Source organism: Solea senegalensis, linkage group LG20 (assembly GCF_019176455.1).
Source record: "Solea senegalensis isolate Sse05_10M linkage group LG20, IFAPA_SoseM_1, whole genome shotgun sequence".
NCBI lineage: Eukaryota > Metazoa > Chordata > Actinopteri > Pleuronectiformes > Soleidae > Solea > Solea senegalensis.
Genome location: NC_058039.1, coordinates 18,743,846 through 18,763,808, shown reverse-complemented (window position 1 = coordinate 18,763,808; position 19,963 = coordinate 18,743,846). Strand labels below are relative to the sequence as shown.

General features: G+C 40.2%; 1 protein-coding gene across 1 annotated transcript; it reads right to left on the bottom strand.

Annotated features, from left to right (window-relative positions):
• Nucleotides 1-2,468: 2,468 nt before the first annotated feature.
• oprd1a (opioid receptor, delta 1a) lies at nucleotides 2,469-18,791 on the bottom strand. Its single transcript, XM_044053117.1, has 3 exons — nucleotides 18,501-18,791; nucleotides 5,514-5,869; nucleotides 2,469-4,916 (listed from the first exon to the last, which is right to left on the bottom strand). The coding sequence occupies exons 1-3, from the start codon at nucleotides 18,749-18,751 to the stop codon at nucleotides 4,387-4,389; spliced, it is 1,137 nt and encodes a 378-aa protein (XP_043909052.1). The 5' UTR covers nucleotides 18,752-18,791; the 3' UTR covers nucleotides 2,469-4,386.
• Between the last annotated feature and the right edge of the window lie 1,172 nt (nucleotides 18,792-19,963).

Here is a 19,963-nt window from a genome sequence, read left to right as displayed (position 1 = left end):
ATTGTCAGGGAGAAAAAAACATAAACAAGTCCAGTTTTCTTTTTTTTCCTGAAAAGCCGAGCCAGGGACAGCAAACTGCGATATACTCTATGTGCAGTACATTAGACGCACTTTATGTCCACTGTGTCTCACTGCGTTGTCCCTGATAAATAAAGATTATTTGAACTGAATTGCAGTAAGGGACTGCCCACACAAAACGTTTTGATTCTGGATTTTGACAATTACAATTTGTTTGAAAGTGTTTTCAAATGAAATTGCAGACAAGAGCTTTAAGGGTTAAGTGAAGTGTTCAGTCTGCTCTGCTAGCTCGTCTCCTCCATGCTTAGTTACAGTTCATTAATGTAACATGACAAATAAGGATTATATGACTGCTATAAAACATTGAATCACATTCCAAAATTTACCAAAAGTCCAAATTAGTTTTTAATTCAAAAGTTTTACTTGGCAGAGTAACAGAAAGGAAGTACCAATGAATTATTCAGTTCATTGTTGTTATACAGGTATTTCCATAATTATCCACAGCAATATAATGAGGAGGAATTGGATTTGGTTGTTGAACCACAACCATGTTAATGTGTTAGTGACCAAGCATAGAAATGTTATCTTCACCTGTCAAATCTATTTTATTTCTATTTCTATTCTACTTCATTTGTTCATTATAAACACTACTAACATTATTATTTTGAGCAGGTCATTTATCCTCTAATAGTGTTTCCGTGCATGAAGCTGTGGTGGGAACTCTCTCCTTGTCCAATCATTATTTAAAGCACAACATGTGCAGTATTTTGCAGCTTATTCTGTTGCTGGTTGCGCTTCAATTTGCCATGACAGTGAAGGTCAGAGGTCAGAGGGCAGTGGGGATGCAGACGAAATCTCCACAGCCGTTAAGGCAACATCGGATCCTACATGCTTGGTAACACTTGAATAACTTTTGCTACTTTGTTATTGTCACTTTGACCGAATGGTCTTTTTAAACTCAACAAAGAAAACACTGAAACAATTTGAATATGAAAGAATGACAAAATAAACTAAATCTGTTCTTGGAGTGTAACTAAATGCATAAACCACGCCCCTCCACTGGTCCCCACTCCCCCTCACTCTCAGCCCACGTCTTTGCTTTTTTGAAGAACATATTTGTGCTGCGTTTCTCATGTGACTGTGATACTGGATCATTTATTTGAACAAGTATAACATTTAAGTCAGTCAACACAACCTTCTTTTATTTACTGTGCCGAATGCTACAGCTAACCACATTCATACTGAAGTTGGACTAATTGCTTCACTCACTTTGTGCCCCGCCTCCTCCTTCACGCAGTCTTGTTCACAGGGATTACACACATTCAGCGACTTTCGTCCACTTCTGATACAACATTTGAATGTTGGAGCTTTTGCAACATTGTATCATGTAAGTGGTTTACATTTTTAGTTTTATTAAAATTCCTTTTACATTCAGTTTAAATGCAAAATTTGACATATTAATCCTCCTCATGTGATAAAAAAACACTACTACAACACACACTACTTTAGTCAAAATTCATAGCCCAAATGCACCTGGTTTATTACCATTATATCAACCAAAACCTCACATTACCTTTTTGTTTGTAAAACTAATTCTATACATGCTACGCCGTCTTTTTATTTTCAATAATGAGAGCTACTCTACAGAGGCAGTGCTTGGTCAAAGCTATGGTCCGAGAGCATGTATACAGTACAGTACACATTAAATCACCATTATCATTGTATGAAATATTCAGGACCACACTGTGTATCACACTGCTAAAAATCACTCTTACTGTCTGTTTGGGATTGGTTTTAAAATGTATTATTGAGTTATTTAGATTATTAACATGTGATATAGATTTTATTTCCGTGTGCAACATTTCAGGTTCAAGGTTCATAACGACAAATCTTGGTGTGTTTTCCGATATCCAATAACAACAAATACAGTCATGACTATGTGACATAAATGTTATTTTCCTTTTTAGTTCAACAAAACACAACAGTTTAACAGTTTATGTTAATTAGCAATGAGAACGATTGATCATTTCACCACATTTAGATCAAACAACATGAGTAGAATTAGTTATTACCACATAAAGATGCAATGACTATCTACTTCTTTATCAGCGATATTGATGGATGACAATATTCACAAGGCTGACATTTTTTTGGAGGGTGATAATCCCATGATTCTGTGAATGATTGACAGGTTATTGTTGTCATTGTTTGTTAATGTGCATCAACAATTACTAATTCCTCCAAAAACTTCAATGTTAATGTTTACGTATTTATATATATATGTATGTATATATATATATATATATATATACATATATGTGTATGTATGTATGTATATATATATATATATATATATATATATATATATGTATGTATATATATATATATATATATATATATATATATACATATATATATATATATATACATATATATATATATATATTGGCTCAAGTACTTAGACTGAACTTACTGGAATTTAGTTCCATGAATTTTCCTTTTCTTTTTCATTGCGACATACGACCCACCAGCACTGTGCTGAATTATAAAACTATATACAGTATAGTGTAGAGAAGCTTCAGAATATCTACAAATATAAAATGAGTACATTTCATTATTGATGTGTGATATTATGTTTGGATGTGCTTCATGTGCCACGTTTAAATTTGACATGTTTACATTCAATACACTGCATGGCCAATATAATTAGAACACGTAAAAGAGTCCCATATGAGAGCAGGAGCCAAAGACATCTGCATCTGCAACACTGCTGACATAAACTGTTATGCAAAGCTGAATTGGTCATTAACTTCACATTGATTGATGCCTTTAATACGATCGTTGGTGAAGATCTGCTGGAGTAAAAAAGTCAGAATGATTTCTGCTACATCTGTTTTTCACTGAGACAGATGACGGCAGTTTTTCTCATTTAACTTGTAGATCAATAATCTTGGAGCTATTTGTTGACATCAGGACTGGTTTTTATCTAGTTCAGTCATGTTCTTTGAATTTATACTGGTCTTAAACCATGAACTGATAAGATGAGTGTGCAAGTGTTTGCAGGTTCATCACAGTCAGACTCTCCGTGTGAGAGACCAACAGCTGAGCTGAAACAACATCCATAGAACTCAAAACATCCCTCAGTTTACATTGAGGGATGCTTTGATCCTGATGTCATGGATCATATTTTGACTGGCTGGGGATCACCCCGATCATTTATGCTGCAGGGCTTTCCATAAGGGCAGTTACTTGGTAAATTTGAGCAGGTCCTTCATGTAACTCAGCTGTAGACTGTAGCAGGGTTTCCTGATTTTAACTTTTATGGGGCCCACATGGACGTGCTGCCGTGCTGACAGCTAAACAAATGTAAATCATGTCATCATGTGCCTGTCAGGTCACGAACAGGGAGAACAAGCACACATGACAGCAACTGTCCTTAAATGCTGCTCAAGAGAAACTGAAACAGACCATCAAATCATTGTTTGTGTGCGAGAGCTTGCAGCAACTAAAAAGGCAAATTACAGCTGGGAACTTTGTGCTGAGCTGTGGTGAAGGAGCCGAGAGTACCAGCACAATGATGATGAAATGACCTTAGCAAACACCATCCAGACATTTTTGGATGTAAAATTATAGCCAAACGTTAACAAATTGCGTAACTGTGATGTTTGCAAAAGTTGTTTTTGTCAAAAAAACAAAAAAAGCATTAAGTATCGCATCAATGAGAAGCAGTTGCAGACTTAGAATTGAAATGGTCCTTGATTGGAAAATGTTCCCAATCCTTAGTGTGAAGAGATAAGTTTCCTATGTCTCGATATATACAACATACATACACATACAACGGCCTTGTGTAAGTTTGTGTAATAAACTGCTGTGTGCTGTAATCCACTGGCCAGCAGCTGGTTGGTAGCAGTGGTTCTGCTGTGTAAGCCTTCTGTTCTGTTTGTTCAGAATTTTCTTCTTTCTTCACCAAAATCTCAGTTGTCTCCAATGACATGATTCAACCTGACAGGATTTTTCAGTACAATGCTCTTCGACATGTCTGAACGAGAGAGAAAGTGGCAGGTGTTTCCTTGTCTGTTGATGTCCTTCATCCACTGTCACTGCCTCTGTATGACATCAAACTTCCTGTGTGGATGATAATGTTTCCACTTTGTTATCATTTTAATAGATAATTAAGATCAGAATGATTACTTTGTAATAACGTATGCACTCCCGTGTGAGTATGAGGCAGTATGACACAGACTTGAAACTCGCTTCTGTTGTGTTGAAATCTTAAAACTCTGTTGTGGTGATCTGAGTGTCCTCTGATTGCAGGTCTTGTTGGATCCTCCTTGAACGAGAGCTGTGGGGGACCAGGTCCATGCCTAGTCATGCTGGCTTCTTTCCCAGCTCTGTCGGAGCACACACGGACACAGGCTCCCTAATGGTGCTGCGGCCTCTTCTTAGGCTGTTTTGCTCAATGTGGGTGCGACACGGGAGGCAGAAATCTCTGAAGCATCGCTTGAAGTTTTCATCCAAAAACGCGTAGAGGACAGGGTTGAGACTGCTGTTGGTGTAGCCCAGGGCAATGCACAGGTGCCAGCTGGCAATCACCAGAGGGTTTCTGGTGTCAATTTCTACCATGGTCTTCACGATGATGAAGATGTGAATGGGGGTCCAGCAGATAATGAAGGCAGCCACCACCACCAGCACCATGCGGGTAATGCGCCGCATGGTGCGGTCTTTCTCTTTGGAGCCCGAGAGTAGACGGACACCCCTGAGACGAAGGATCATCAGGCCGTAGCAGATGGTGATGACCAACACAGGAACCACAAAAGCAAAGATGAAGACGCAGATCTTCGTCACTGTGTCCCAGTACCACTCAGGGTCAGGGAACTTCAACATGCACATGGTTTTACCTGCAACAACAGGGCAGCAAAAAGAAATGGGTTACAGTTTTAAGCCTTGCTAAAAATGCATGTAAAATTATGAGAAATATTTCTTCCGGGTACAGAGTATTAGGGCCACATTGAGAGAAAAAAACATTCACAGACTTTGAGAATAAAGTCTTAAATTTACATGAATAAAGTCATAAATCTATGAGAACAAAGTCTTAAATTTAGCCCTAATACTCTGTCGTAAGTTTCTAACAGAACAAGAAACATTAGGGCATGGCCATTATTTATTTCTTCATGTGTCCGCAGTATGTACATTAAATATTATTCTTAGTATAATATAATTTTATTCCTCTCCAGATCTGAGACACAGGCTTCAGAGTTTTTGTGATACTGGCGTTGGAACTTAAACTTTCAAAACTGCAAGTTTTTTGTTTTGTTTTGTTTTGTTTTTTAAGTCATAATCGTGGTCTCCATCATTTTGAGACCATGAGTGGGACTGGACACATGGGTGATCATGTTGCCATTAACTGTACATGCTCATTGAGGATTAATCCGTTTTGCAGCACTCTGTTGGCGCTTGGCCACACACATTCAGCTCAGCGGGAAACACAGTCTTACCATTATCTGCCACTCTGGTCACAGCCATGATCATGATGGGGACACCGATGGCTGAGGACAGCACCCAGATGAGCACATTGATGAACTTAGCTTTGACAGGCGTACGGAACTCCAGCGCCCTGATGGGGTGGCACACAGCGATGTATCGGTCTACGCTCATCATGGTGAGGGTGAAGATGCTTGTGAACATGTTGTAATAATCAATGGCAATGATGAGCTTGCACAGGACTTCCCCAAACGGCCAGGTGTTCATGAGGTACTTGGCACTCTGAAAGGGCAGCGTGCTGGTGGCCAAGGCGTCAGCAAGAGCCAAGTTAAAAATGTAGATGTTGGTGGCTGTCTTCATCTTGGTGTACCTGTGATCACAGAGCAGAGAAAGCATGTTTGCTGTCATGAGTGCAGCTGGGAATGTAACTCTCTCTCTAATCCCCTCATGCTACAACCGTGCAGTGAGCAGTTGTTCTGTATAATGCTAATTCCTTACACTTAAGGTGTTGTTTTTCAGATGAGTAATTGGACATAATGGTTACATTTGGGTTTGGTGGCACTTGATGAACAGAGGAAGAACCAGAGAGCTGCAGAACGAAAATACTGCATACGGTATTTATTATGTACAGAACTGTGCCTTCATCATGTGACTATACATTTCCCACTGTGTGTAAGACATCATGTTATCAGGACTGGCATCTTACAGGAGAGCACCAGAGTGCAAAACGCCATGAAGATGCAATAGAGATGTATAAAGTACTAGAGAGACCAAGACTTGAGTAAAAGTACAAGTACTTCAACAAGTAGTGACTTCAGTAGAAGTTGAAGTGTTCTTTAAGCATCACACTTAAGTGGAAGTACTAAAGTATTCAACATTTTTTGAACTTAAGTATTGAAAGCAGTTCATGTTAAAATGTACTACTCAAGTACTGAAAGTAAAAGTAGAAGTATTGTGTTATGTAGTTCTTCCCCATTTAAAGTTTGAGAATAGGTTGAGATGGTTTCGGCCTGTAATTGTTCGCTTTACCAGATAAAACTGCGAGTTGAGGTCCAGCATTCCTGACGGAAACTTGGGAGGGAACCAGCTACTAGATGGTTCCATTAGTCTTATGCCCCTAAACCCAGGTCAGACGAGCCATTTGCACGTCAGGACCACTGCGGGCCTCTAGCAGAGTTTCCTCTGGCCTCGCCCTGCCCAGGCATAGTTCACCATCTTTTGGGTCCTATCACGCGCTCATCGGAAATATGTAAGTACAAGTGGAAGAAAAATACTCCAGTAAAGTACAGCATTTTAGTACTTAAGTACAGTGAAGTAGTTCTACTTCGTTACTCTACATCTCTGCATATTACAATGCTGTATAACTGTCCTTCTGTACTTGATGAAAGTGCACATACCCGTGGATCTAATTTTCATATTGGGGGTTCAATATTTCTGTTTTGCTGCATTAGAATGATTTTTCTTTTAGTTATTTTCCACTGAGGCTTTCTGGGCAATAATCTAGGGGCATAATAGTTTGTGATAGCCAGAAGGAGCTTTGGAGCAAAGTGATGACTGATTTAATTAGAAACCTGGTATTCTGGGTTTAAGTTAAAGCAATACTGCGCCCCCACAGTCGTAAATACCACTCGGAGACACGCCTCCTCATCCACTGCTCCTCAGATCAGAACAACGTTGCAGAAAACAACGACGTCATCCAACAAGGTACAATAACTTTTCATGTTTTCCAGGAATATGACTTATCTCACACAGTTGTCATTGTTTTGGCACATAAACTAAAGTTAGAACAAGTCAGGTTTATGCTTCCCGTCGCCTCTGCTAGCGCGTCATTGAGCAGACATTAGCTTTAGCTGTAGAGGCTAAGCAGAAGTATAATCATATAAATGAGCTGAGAGTCATGGACTCAATGAAAACCCGTCCTTTCACCACAGAGAAGTCGGGTTTAGAGGTGAGCTCATAGAAGCGATGGCTGCAGGTCTGTGCTGTTGTTAAATAATGACAAAGGTGAATAAATCATGTCTATATTCTTATCAAAATAGCTTCCAATTATTCGTCCAATCTCTTCCGCAAGGTAGCAGCAGTAGCAAGCATTTGGTTAGTTGACTGCTGACAGTTACAAGGTTACCTGAAAGCATCTCTAAATCACTTCTTTTAAGCTCAATATGCCGTGGACCCCCCCCAGGAGTGAATAATGCTCCTTGTATTTTGGTGTGGAGATTTAGTACAAAATGATGTCTGATGTAGCAAAGTCATTTAAAGTTTAGCTGGAGCACTAATGCTTTTCTCCTCCCTCATAAAGACCACACTGATGTTAGTTTGAAGAAACCAGACTGAATCTTTAAGAAATTGCTTTGGTTGTTAATCATCTGAAGAAAACAAGGAGAAAATAACACTTCTTTTGACATAAGTGGCTCTTAAATTAGCAAATATGTCAATTGAACCCAAATTTGTGCTCGGCACACTACTAGCCAGTAGAAATTGTGTCTGTGAAGAATGTTTATATCATCTTTACATGACGGGTGGAGATGGCACAGCCTGAGCGCTCCATCCCAGCTAATACTTGCCAATGCTGATGGATGATCCTGTCAGCAGCTAACATGCTCAATCAGTCAAACTCTTGTAGAGAAGATGCTGGAATCCTATACTTTGAATTCTTCCATATTGAGCCCCTGTTACTTTATGGTATAAATGTTTAAAACAAATATTTATTCTGAGGTCAGACTAATAAAGGGTTGGTAATTTTCCACCTGAATCTTCACTTGTTCCTAATATCCTCTACATATGTTTTTTTTTTTAATTGTCTGCCAAGTCTTGCCTTTTTTTAATTTTAGCTAGGTTTTTAATTTTAATTTCCAGAAAATTAGCAGATTCTACTGATTATACAGAAGCTATGCTGGTGTCCATTTTTCACTTTGATGCTCTAATCAATGAACATTAAATTCAATAAAAAAAAATATTTTTCCCATTTCCAGTCGTTAAATTTCCCAGAAATACGGAAATGTTGCTAATTGGATTTGCAAGGAATCCCGTTTACTGAGCTTAAACCTTAATACACACTCTCATATAGCATCATGAGTAGCCAGACCACTTGCACAATACTAACAGTCCATACATAATGAATTTCATTACATTTAATTTGTAAAGAAAATGACCAGTGTACCCACCTTCTATTTGCAAAAACACAATTTATGTCAAACATCAATACGCATTTATTACACGGTAATCCTGGGGTCCTATTATGTAGACGACACTACAGAATTGACTCAGTTCAGTTCTGGATCTGTTTGAAACTTCTGATTAAGCTCCTAAAGCTCGGCTTTTCACACGGGTAGAGACATTACATTCCACTGCCAGCTTGATCCATACTAAAAAGACAGAACTAGCACAGAGTTTAACGGTGAAACTAGCAGCTGACAGAGTGGTCCTCAGCCTTCTTCCTCCAATCAAGTAGCGATGAACAACCTCCACTGACAGAAGAAAATATTGACCACCCTGACCTCTGGTCTCCTGACGCAGGAACGTCAATGATTTCTGGCTATTCATCGTGATTTAGTGTCATTGATCAGTGTCCATTCAAGAAAAAGACCAGTATCAGCAGATTCTGGACATGCATGACGACAGTTTGCCTAATATGGTGTTTTTGTTAATGTTAAATACATTTACCATATGTTATTAAGTGGCTTTTTAAGCTATTTTGTCATTTCCATGATTTGTTTTAATCAATACATCATATTTAATCATATATATGTATATATATATTTGCATACTGTATATGTGCATATACATATACATATATATATATATATATATATATATATATATATATAAATACACACACACATAGATTTAGTCTATTTTACACATTTATTCTCTAAAATATGATTATCAATGCAACAGCCTTTAATACCAGGAAAAATAATCACACATACCTTATCACGATATGGCAATAGTGTTATGTTGTGTTTGTTTTTTACAGATATGATTACATTGTTTCATTTTTCATCTTTTTGTAGCACGGACACAAAACCATAGTGATAGGTGATACAGGCTTGAGCATATTCACCCTGTTCTAAATTGATGTACCATAAATGGAGACATTATTTGAAGGTTGAAATCCTAAATTCTGTCACTTTAAGTACATTTTCAAGATGTAAAACACTATCTCAGGGTTCTGACCCTAGTGTGCTTCATTTGGAAACAATATAGTTGAAACACTATGGACACAATTAAGTCAACGGTAAATTTAGAAAATTAAAGACACATCAGTGCTTTTTGTGACCTTTCAAAAGTATGTGTGAACATGTCAGTGACATGCTTTGGTCAAAATACCATAAGGATGAAGCAATATAGCAGTTCAATAACCCTGCTAAACCCGCCCCTTTCAGAACGCTCGGTTCTCGTGCATGGTCCCTTTATATGCAAATGAGACACAGGCAAACACACGCCCACTTCTTCCAGGGGGTTTCTGATTTGTCCTCTTTACAGCGCTCACTCACTCAGCTCCTGTTCCCTCCCCTCAAGGTGGAGCTAAGGTGGAGCTCTCCAAGTAAACTTACTGGTGGGCGGTAACATTCGCGGTGAAATGCGCATGCTGCCGTCATAAGTGCAGGGAATTCAACATGGAGTGTTTTATGGCCTATACTTACACTAAGGGGGACCACGAAAACATGACTGAGTATTCTTTTTCCACACTTTGGCGACTGGTAGGGCCTCCAGAGTCCCAAATATAAGTATTAAAATGGTTAAAAAGTTGATTTTGCATAATATGTCCCCTTTAAATGACAATGACATGTTTTTGTAAATAAACTGAATACATATATATATATATATATATATATATATATATATATATATACATACATATGTTCAAAACACACACAAAACAGCATAGAAATAGTTGATGGAGGCAAAGAAAGGATTAATGTAGGGATGTCCTGATCTGATATTGATATCTGATATTAGAGATGGTCCGATACCATTTTTTCCCTCCCGATACCGATTCCGATACTTGTGCTGTGGGTATCGGCCGATACAGAGTACAGATACTGATACCAGTGTGTTATAAAAAAAAAACTCATATTATATTATTTCAAATCCTTTACCGTATCAGTCATGGGTGTCAGACAGTGGAATAATCCACACTACACCCCTCCTCCGCTCCCTTCACTGGCTTCCTGTAGCTGCTCGCATCCGCTTCAAGACACTAGTGCTTGCGTTCCATGCTACAAACGGATCCGGTCCAGCCTACATCCAGGACATGATCAAAACCTACACCCCGCCCACTCCGCTCTGCATCAGCAAACCGGCTGCCCCCTCACTGAGAGGATCACAGAGGCATTCGCAGAACTCGAGACTGTTCACTGTCCTCGCTCCCAAATAGTGGAACGATCTCCCCATCGACATCCGGACAGCGGAAAGCCTCCACATCTTCCTCCGCCGACTAAAAACACATCTCTTTCGACTCTACCTCGACTAAGACGACAGAAAAAAAAAACAAAAAAAAACTTTGTACATCGCACTTATGACTAGCACTTCATAGTTTGATCTACTTGAAGCTCTTACTTACTTCTAGCTCTTATTTGTACCCAAATGTTTAAATGCACTTTTGTAAGTCGCTTTGGATAAAAGCGTCTGCTAAATGACATGTAATGTAATGAGATGAAAAAATCAGCAAAACAGAGTGTAGTTAAAAAGAAGTATGTAGAGACGACCATTAATCGATACAGAATGACCCAGGAGGAAAGTATGACAAAGGTCAGAGACAGAAATCTGTAGACACTGTGTGGATACGGCAGTGGAAGCAAATGTACCCAAACAACAGCTGACACACATGGAGTCTGTCTATTTCGTTTTTCAGCTTGTACATTTGTTTTGACTCTGGTCCAAACACCGCAGCACTGGCAGAGCTTCATGTTTCCATGACGACTGACCGGGAAAGGACGCACGTGACATCATGTGTTACATGACTCCAGATTGTTAAAATGAGTCTCTGAAGTAACGCTAAACTATAAAAACAGAGGCATACATACGCAGGACACAGGTACGCTGGTTAGTCGTCTCTCTGCTCTTTTTGTTTAATAAACGGGCCGCTCCAGTTTGACTGTAGGCGCGCTAATGGAGCTAGCGCAGCTAACAATGCTAACGGAGCTAACTGGTAAATACTGCCAAACCGCCGACATGATGAGCTAACATTAGCTCCTTGTCTACAGGTGTCGGGTGATCAGTTCTTCTTCACACCTCTAAAACAGCACAGCGCAACTGTTTCATGAGCGCCAAAGAAAAAACATGTCAGAGCTAACGGAGCTCTAATAAATTACATGGTATCGGATCGGTGCATGGACTCCAGGACTCGCCGATACTGATGCCCACATTTTTGGCAGTATCGGAGGCATTTCCGATACCGGTATTGGAATCTGAACAACTCTATCTGATATCGGCCAGATATCAGCCAAAAAACGCATATCAGATTATATCGGACTGCCTCTAAAATCTCCGATGTGAGCGCTCCGGTACAACAGTCCATTCCGCTCCAGCTCTTCTATCCAGCTGTCGCGATCACGTGGGCTCTGTGTGTTGGATGCATGTAGATCACATGATCACAGTGTGTGTGTGCTACTGCTGAAATCAGAGGCTACGAAGCCGCACAGCGACCGCGAGCTAGCCGTTAGCACCACGCTAGCTCATCTTGAGGCGAGCTGCTAAAACAACATTATTTCATAAAGCAGCGCCACCTGTTGATTTTCAACAGCCTCCGTTTGTTAAAGCAGCCATGCCAAGAGCTTTGTGTTTTAAATGTGTCCTGAAGCTCCACACACGGCGCCAAGTACATATGGCACGCACTGGCAAAAGACAAGGGAACTGGGGACACTATATAGGGGAGAGGGAATCAAGGGAAGGTGCGAGTGATTACTAAAGGATCACCAGGTGACGTGCATGAGGGAATTAGGGGAGATGTGTCAAAGCAACTGAAGAAACCACGCGACAGGAAGACATGACATTTACCAAAATAAAAGTGAAAATCAAACCCACACCAAAAGTGACATGAACTTAACATGACTTCAGCCTCACCAGGACCAGGTTTCAGTTCACCATGCCAACTACTGGTCCAGACAAGGTCAGTGTTCCTGCCAGACAATGTCTTTAAAAGTGTTTCAGAAGTAAAATATAAGGAAAATGCACATTATTTGCAACTAGGAATGGTCCAATAGCACTTTTTACTAAGACTGATATCACAAACTTGAGGTGCAGATACCGTCATCAGTCTGACACAGTCATTTTAGACCTTTTAAACTTTAAAGCTGTTCACAGTGGTGGTTTGTTGGTCTGTAAAACAGGGGAAGCTCATACCAGACCCATTCATTTCTACATAGTTTTCAATATTCATGTGGCCCTGGACTGCTGTCGTGTAAAGCAGCTTTGAGTGGTCATCAAGAGTAGAAAAGACTATATGAATACAGACATTAACCATTTATTTAAGACTCACACAGGGTAAACAATTGTGCTCCTCCTCTCCTCCTCAAGGAGGTTCTGTTGAAAAAGTATACTTGTCAATATTTGAAAATAATCAAACAATTAAAACTCTCTTGTTTGTTTTTATGAATTTATCCCAGTTCCGATTGCAATCATTCATTGTGTCTATTTTATTGTATTATATGTATTATATTGTATTCATATTGTTGTGTTGCATTTTTACTATATGTTGTACTGTAAAACACTGTGGTACAACTTTGGTTAGATTGAAATGTGCTATATAAATAACGGTGACCTTGAACTTGGTGGATCACTGTTGCTTAGTCCACCAGCAACAGATCATTTAAGATTCTCAGTTTCTAATTATCCTGCTTTCCAGTGACTGTGCATGGAGCTGATTTCAAATGAAGACCTCTTGACAATAAATTGCATGAGCACTGAGCCAGTTGTGATAATAGGAATGGGAGGTGAGGTAGAGGATAGCCGGGAGATAAGTGGAGCGTCATGCTGCTGACCCCTCCTGCGTTACAAAGTGGACCATCTCCAGAGGAGTCGGTGTCAGCCTCTCCATCAACTATCAGGCTGAGAGCTCTTGGTGCCACAGGGGCCCACTGCCCAATCCACAGTGGCGTGAGCATTCATGCAGCCACTGCTATGAAAGAGGTTTGTGGGGATTTGATCGTCTGAGCTGAGAGAATTTTCCAAAATGGATTTTCATATACTCTACAGCCTGATGTGGCAGGTGGAATGATTTGAAAAAGGTTTTTGGTTTCTTATTAATATTTACTGAGATGGGCTGCCCATGGCTAAGTGAAAAAGGGAACTTGGCTAGAGGGTTGCCAGTTCAGTTACCGAGGGCTGGGACACCCCTGAGCAAGGTTCCCAATCGCCATTGCTCATTGTTAATTCTAAATCTGATGACCTAAATGTACATTCATCTTCATGAAATATGAAGTTTTTTGACATACACACTTACACACTTGTCAGGAATAGGAACCCACCGGTGCAAACTTACACACTGCAATACCATTTGTGACCACTGGAGACCCAATCCCACACACACCATGAAAACTGAAAACATCATGAAAACTGACTTCATGGTGTACCTTTTTTTCAAAAAAACTGGGCAGGGCCTATCAGGAAGCTGTTTTCTATTGATTGCAATGCTCGTGCCTGTGGGGACCGAGCATTGGGCCCCACGGGAAAAACTGAAAAACACTCATACACACACTATAGTTACATTTAGTAGATAGATATTGTTCAATAAAAGTTTCTGAAATACACGGTCTGATCTGAATAACTCCAATCCTTCAATTCAAGCTAACTACTGATGTGGCATTGTGATTTATCGATTAGTAAATTCATTATTAAAATTGGTAATTGACTAATTAACAAGATCATTTTTTTGGAGGTTATGAATTGATGGTTCATTCAGACTCAATTCCTGAAAAAGAAATTATTATTCCATAAATTCATAACCAATCACATAAGTCCCCCAACATTATTATTTATATTCTAAATGTATGGGGTGTGTGGACCAAATAACATGTTGTCATTTTGAGGTTTGGGAAATACAAATCGAAATGTTTTCACCAATTTCTGCATTCAATGGATGAAACAGCTTCTATAGCTTTCTACAGTATATATAATGTATTGTACACGTTCTCCCCATGCACACAGGGTCTCTCCTGCTTCCTCCCACAGTCCAAAAACCATACATATCATTACCTCTGTGGATGCGAGAGTTGTTCACGTCTCTGTGTTGGCCCTGTGACGGCCTGGTGACCAGTCCAGGGTGAACCTCGCCTTTCACCATATTTCCACTGGGATTTATTAAGAATGAAAGTAATAGTTCAACTCCATTGAATGAGTTCTGGTTCCATGTGGACTCAAACAGATGATAAAGCTCAGCATGTAATGGGAGCACGGACGCTGTGTGACATGGCCGCTAGTAACATAGGCGCATGTGAAAATAGCAATCTCAGTCTAAAGAGAATATCTAGTCTAAACAAACATGGACAAAATAGGAAACTCATGACTTATTCAACGGCAGTTCACAAATAGGTGATATCAAGCTGGGTTGATTGGTGTTTGTATTTTAAAAGAGACTTTCTTATGACCCCAGCTGAGGGTTTTATTATTATTATTATTATTATTATTATTATATGTGTGTGTGAGAGAACGAAAGGGAAACAGAGGGAGAAAGAAGAAATAGAGGCTGGTCTCAAAACTCCATACACTCATGGACATTATCATTAATGGTTTTAGCCTGTTGATCAAATATGTTTATTATAGTATTATTAGTATATTATCATGTGTCCCTGATATTATCATATCTCAGGTCTGTAAGTGAAAATCATGTTGTACTTTTTCCTATTAAATAAAGGTTCAAGTGATTCAGAAAATTACAGATTTTAATTATTATTGCATTTTCAGTGGGCGTACCTCTTATATCTCAGTTCTGAGGGGGAGCTGAGAAATGGGATTGGGTCAGTCAGTCAGTCAGTCATCATCTAACCGCTTTATCCTCCACCAGAGGGTCGCGGGGGGTGCTGTGCCAATCTCAGCTACATCGGGCGATAGGCGGGGTACACCCTGGACAGTTCGCCAGTCCATCGCAGGGCCACACACACAACTAGAGACAAACAACCATTCACTCTCACACTCACTCCTACGGTCAATTTAGAGTGTCCAATTCACCTAATCCCCACATTGCATGTTTTTGGACTGTGGGAGGAAGCCGGAGAACCCGGAGAGAACCCACGCACACACGGGGAGAACATGCAAACTCCATGCAGAAAGGCCTTGTTCCAACCAGGTCTTCTCGCTGCAAGGCGAGAGTGCTAACCACTACACCACCGTGTGGCCCTGGGATTGGGTCATAGTCATTCATTGTTACCACGATGGAAGTGCAGCTTAAACCCAGCGTGTGTTGTTTTCTAAAAATTACGATTCATTTAGTGATGTGTCATTCACAAAAGATGCGGCTCTGAGAGCCGATGCTTTGTAGTGAATCAGAAGAGCCGGCTCGCATCGAGCTGCTTACCTCAGTGCTCAGCCTGAACTTTGTTGTGAGGATATAGGATCATACCATTAGGTGAAAACAGAGAGGGGGGTTGCTCCACTGCAAGTTAGACACTGTCTAACACCCCCCTCTCTGTCTGTCTGTCTAATAGACTGTTTTGTAACAGAATAAATGCATAAAATTAGGCAATTATAAGGCTGTTATTAGGGATGGGAAAAATAAATAAAAGAAAATAAATTCTTCGATGCATCACGATTCTCTCTAGATTCCGAATCGATGCAGATAAGTTAATAATCGGAATTTTAAAAAATGAAATGACTTCGCCTGCTGCAACATTGTGTTCGCCTGCTGCAGAGCGCCTCTCATTATCCTTTCTGCCTGCCTGTTCTCTACACGCATGTGCAGTGCACACCAAACACATATGTGCGAGTTGTTGATGTGGCGACAAAATAGCTGCAAGCAACAAACCTATACTACCTGCACCGTCTGCTTTAAAAGCTGCTGTATGGTAGCATTTTAGGCTCTATGAGGTCGGCGGGAAGATGGACAAGAGTGTGTAGAAGTCAAATTAAATACCGGAAATACAACCAATATGCAAAATCACATTTCTCGATACCACTCAGAGTTGGAAGAAAAGTGACCCGTTCCTGATGGCAGCCACCGAACTCGGAGAGGGCCAAACGGATTACTAAAACCATAGCAAAATATATTGCAAAGGACTTAAGACCACACTCTGTCGTAGAGAACGAGGGCTGTCGGGAGATGGCGCATACATAGTGAAAGGAGAAAGAATGAGGTGATGGTTCGCCTGCTTTCCAAGTTGGGCAAGCAATACTTCTGTATTCCAGCGACCAGTGTCTCTGCAGAAGGAGTATTCTCTACTGCAGGGGCTATTGTTAGCTCCTGTTCTTACACAAGAACTTGCATATTCTATGAGTATCCACCAGTTATAAACTTTACATTACATTACATGTCATTTAGCAGACGCTTTTATCCAAAGCGACTTACAAAAGTGCATTTAAACAATTGGGTACAAATAAACTGGAAATGAAGCACCTTTACTGTTTACTATGTTGCATTGCCATGATTATAGCACTATTGTGATATTTTTGTTTACTTAATTTCTACCTCATATTGCACAGTGTTTTTGTATGAGAGCTGAATTCCAAGCCATACTTTTTTGTACTTTTATGTGAAGCATAAAGTATTTGTTTTGGCTGCTTACTACCAATAACAGGAGGATTTTTGTCTTATTCTTATAATTTACTAAGAGCAGCCTTTTCTTAATGACACATAACAGAAAGAATAATGGATTTATTTTCCATATTGTGTTGAAATGCAAGTTGCATTTATTATTGCATTGTTCATAGAAAGTGACTTCTCTAATAAAATATTACAGAAGGTAATTCATCTGTTGATTGTCTTTAATGATCATAAGAAAAGTAAGAAGTGATTAGCAAACCCAGAGTAGCACCCACTGTTATAATACTGTTTGTTTGAGTTTGGTTCTGTTCTGTGGATTTATTTGCAGTTTTGTTGTTAATTTGTGCAATAAAATGTTTGATTAAAATATTAATCAAAAGAACAGAATAAATGCACAAAATTAGGCAATTATTAGGCTTCTCATAAAAACACTGAACATGAAAGGGTTTTCAACACACACACCATTCATTTTTGCAAAGTTATGGTAAAATAAAGGCTTACAAAAAATCTCTTCCCATCACTAGATTCATTTAAACTAAGTAGGAAACTGGAACATGGAATGGAAGCTAGGACAGCTCGACTGTGAATGTCTGAGATTAGCATGTAACTGACATGATAAGTGAGGACAAGCATGTGTTCACTCCTGACTAGTGCACAGGTTGAGGCTTCATGGGAGAAGACACAATTTGTAGGCTTTATTTTTTTGGTTTTAAAGCTGCAAAAGGGTAAAATGTAACCTTGGATAGAAAGTTAGACAGCACACGTTCACCAATGGATACTTTTTACACAGAAATAAACGTCATTCTAACATCACATTGTAGGAGTTTGAAAGTATTATTGTGAGAAGTCACAATCATTTTCACCCTTAAATAACCCTACATGTGAGAAGTCACACGTAGGGTTATTTATTTTCAGTTACCTCCCAACAACTCTTCAGGGTAAGAAGACCAGCACATACTGGACACAGAGAGACAGACAGAGAGACAGCGAGAGAGAGGGAGAGGGAGAGAGACAGAAAGAGAGCGAGAGAGAGGGAGAGAGACACAGAGAGAGTCTGGTTTCCATGGATTCCTGGGGAATAACTCTAACATTAAGCATAACTGCTACTGGCCTAATCGTAACCATAAGAAGTTTCTTTAAATGTAGTAATGTATTCATGATGGAGGCTAAGTCTGGCTGACCAATAATCTCTGGATGTTTTTAGGCTATGAGATGTAACAGGTTGTTTCTCTGAGAGCTTCTCAAAGGACAGTGACATGTGAATACACTGTAAATATAAAGACATGTAAAAAGCAGCGTTTACCTGACCACCCCGTACATGACGAGAATGTTTCCGAGCAGTCCCACCACGCAGATGACGGAGTACAGAGCCGTGATACATATGGCTATGATGATGCCCCCGGGGCTCCTCACCGGGTTCTGCCGCTCCGTGTAGTTCCGCGGCCCGTCCATCATCAAGCCGCGCTCCTCGTCCGGGAAGGTGACATTAAAGGGGATGACGGAGTACAGGTCGTGCAGGGAGAGCTGGGCTCCGGGGACCGTGTACGGCTCCATGCTGTACAACTTGGATCACACACTCGGAGTGTGTGGATAAACTCAGCTGATGCGTCAGGAGAGAGTGACACAAAGATAAGAGGCTCCACAGGAAAGGAGAAGACGAGAGAGAGAGAGAGAGAGAGAGAGAGTGGTCACTCAGCCAGGGTCGGCAGCTCGTGTGTGTGTGTGTGTGTGTGTGGACGCACATCTTATTATACCAGATCCCCTCCTCACAGCTCCGCGCGCGCTCTTGCGTCAAAGGCGCGCATTCATGTTGTGTACGCAGTGTCAATGTCCAGGTGATGGCTGCGCTCTGTCTCCTCCCACTTTAGAAGTGAGTGACAGGTTTCCTTCCCAGGACAATTTGAAATCACGCTCAACCTGTTGGAGCCATTTCTGTCAATTGTTGCTGAGACTGCTGGTCATAACATGTGATAATAAATGAAAACCATGGGAAAACAATAGGATTCTTTATTGTTAAGATTACAATGCCAACATGCACAGTTTAAAAAGAAGAAGCAATATTGGTCTGCATTTATATACACAACGCTGCTTACACTATGGTTTGGCCCATGTGATCAGAAGCATTCGATAATGTGACGATGATCCTTTAAGAAGTAGATATCATTCTGGTGTGTTTTGACAGGTCCTTAGACACATATATACCTACAGAAGTAAGCACACTCAATTGATTCAATAATGCATGCTGGGAGTTGTTGTCGTTGGGCAACAAGGAAAACCTGGAGTACGTTGTCAGTGGTATGTGTATTCTCCTAATGATCGAGTGGAATGGATTTATGGTGAAGCAATGGAAACAGCACTGGGTGGATAGACTGATTTTGCACTAATATTTGACATGGTAATTGTGAGAGGGTCCAAACAAATACTTTTGAAATTTGGGGGACACACATGCACTGAATCCTGAGAATGAGTTCACTAAAAAGATTTGTTGACTGAATGAATGTTCACTTCCTGCATGACCAGGCCAGCCTGTCCCTCACCCTACATCAGCTGTGATTGGCCCTCATGTGGAGGATAAAGCGTTAGACAATGAATGAATGAATGAATGGAAGTTTTATTTTCATAAAACATTGCTTGTGATACCTTGTCACACTGGGTGTGATATGTTAAGCCTTCTTCAAATGGATGCTCACTCTCACGAAAACATGACTGTCAGAAGGGACGAGGAAAAGAAATATTTAGACCACAGAGGGCTCACCCAGTGCTATA

Excerpts from the sequence above, each read along its gene's own strand:
- oprd1a (XM_044053117.1), bottom strand. The coding sequence starts at position 18,751 with ATGGAGCCGTACACGGTCCCCGGAGCCCAGCTCTCCCTGCACGACCTG. Across the intron at positions 5,870-18,500 it reads GTCATGTACGGGGTGGTCAG|GTACACCAAGATGAAGACAG; the intron begins GTAAACGCTGCT and ends CTGTGATCACAG. Across the intron at positions 4,917-5,513 it reads GACCAGAGTGGCAGATAATG|GTAAAACCATGTGCATGTTG; the intron begins GTAAGACTGTGT and ends CTGTTGTTGCAG.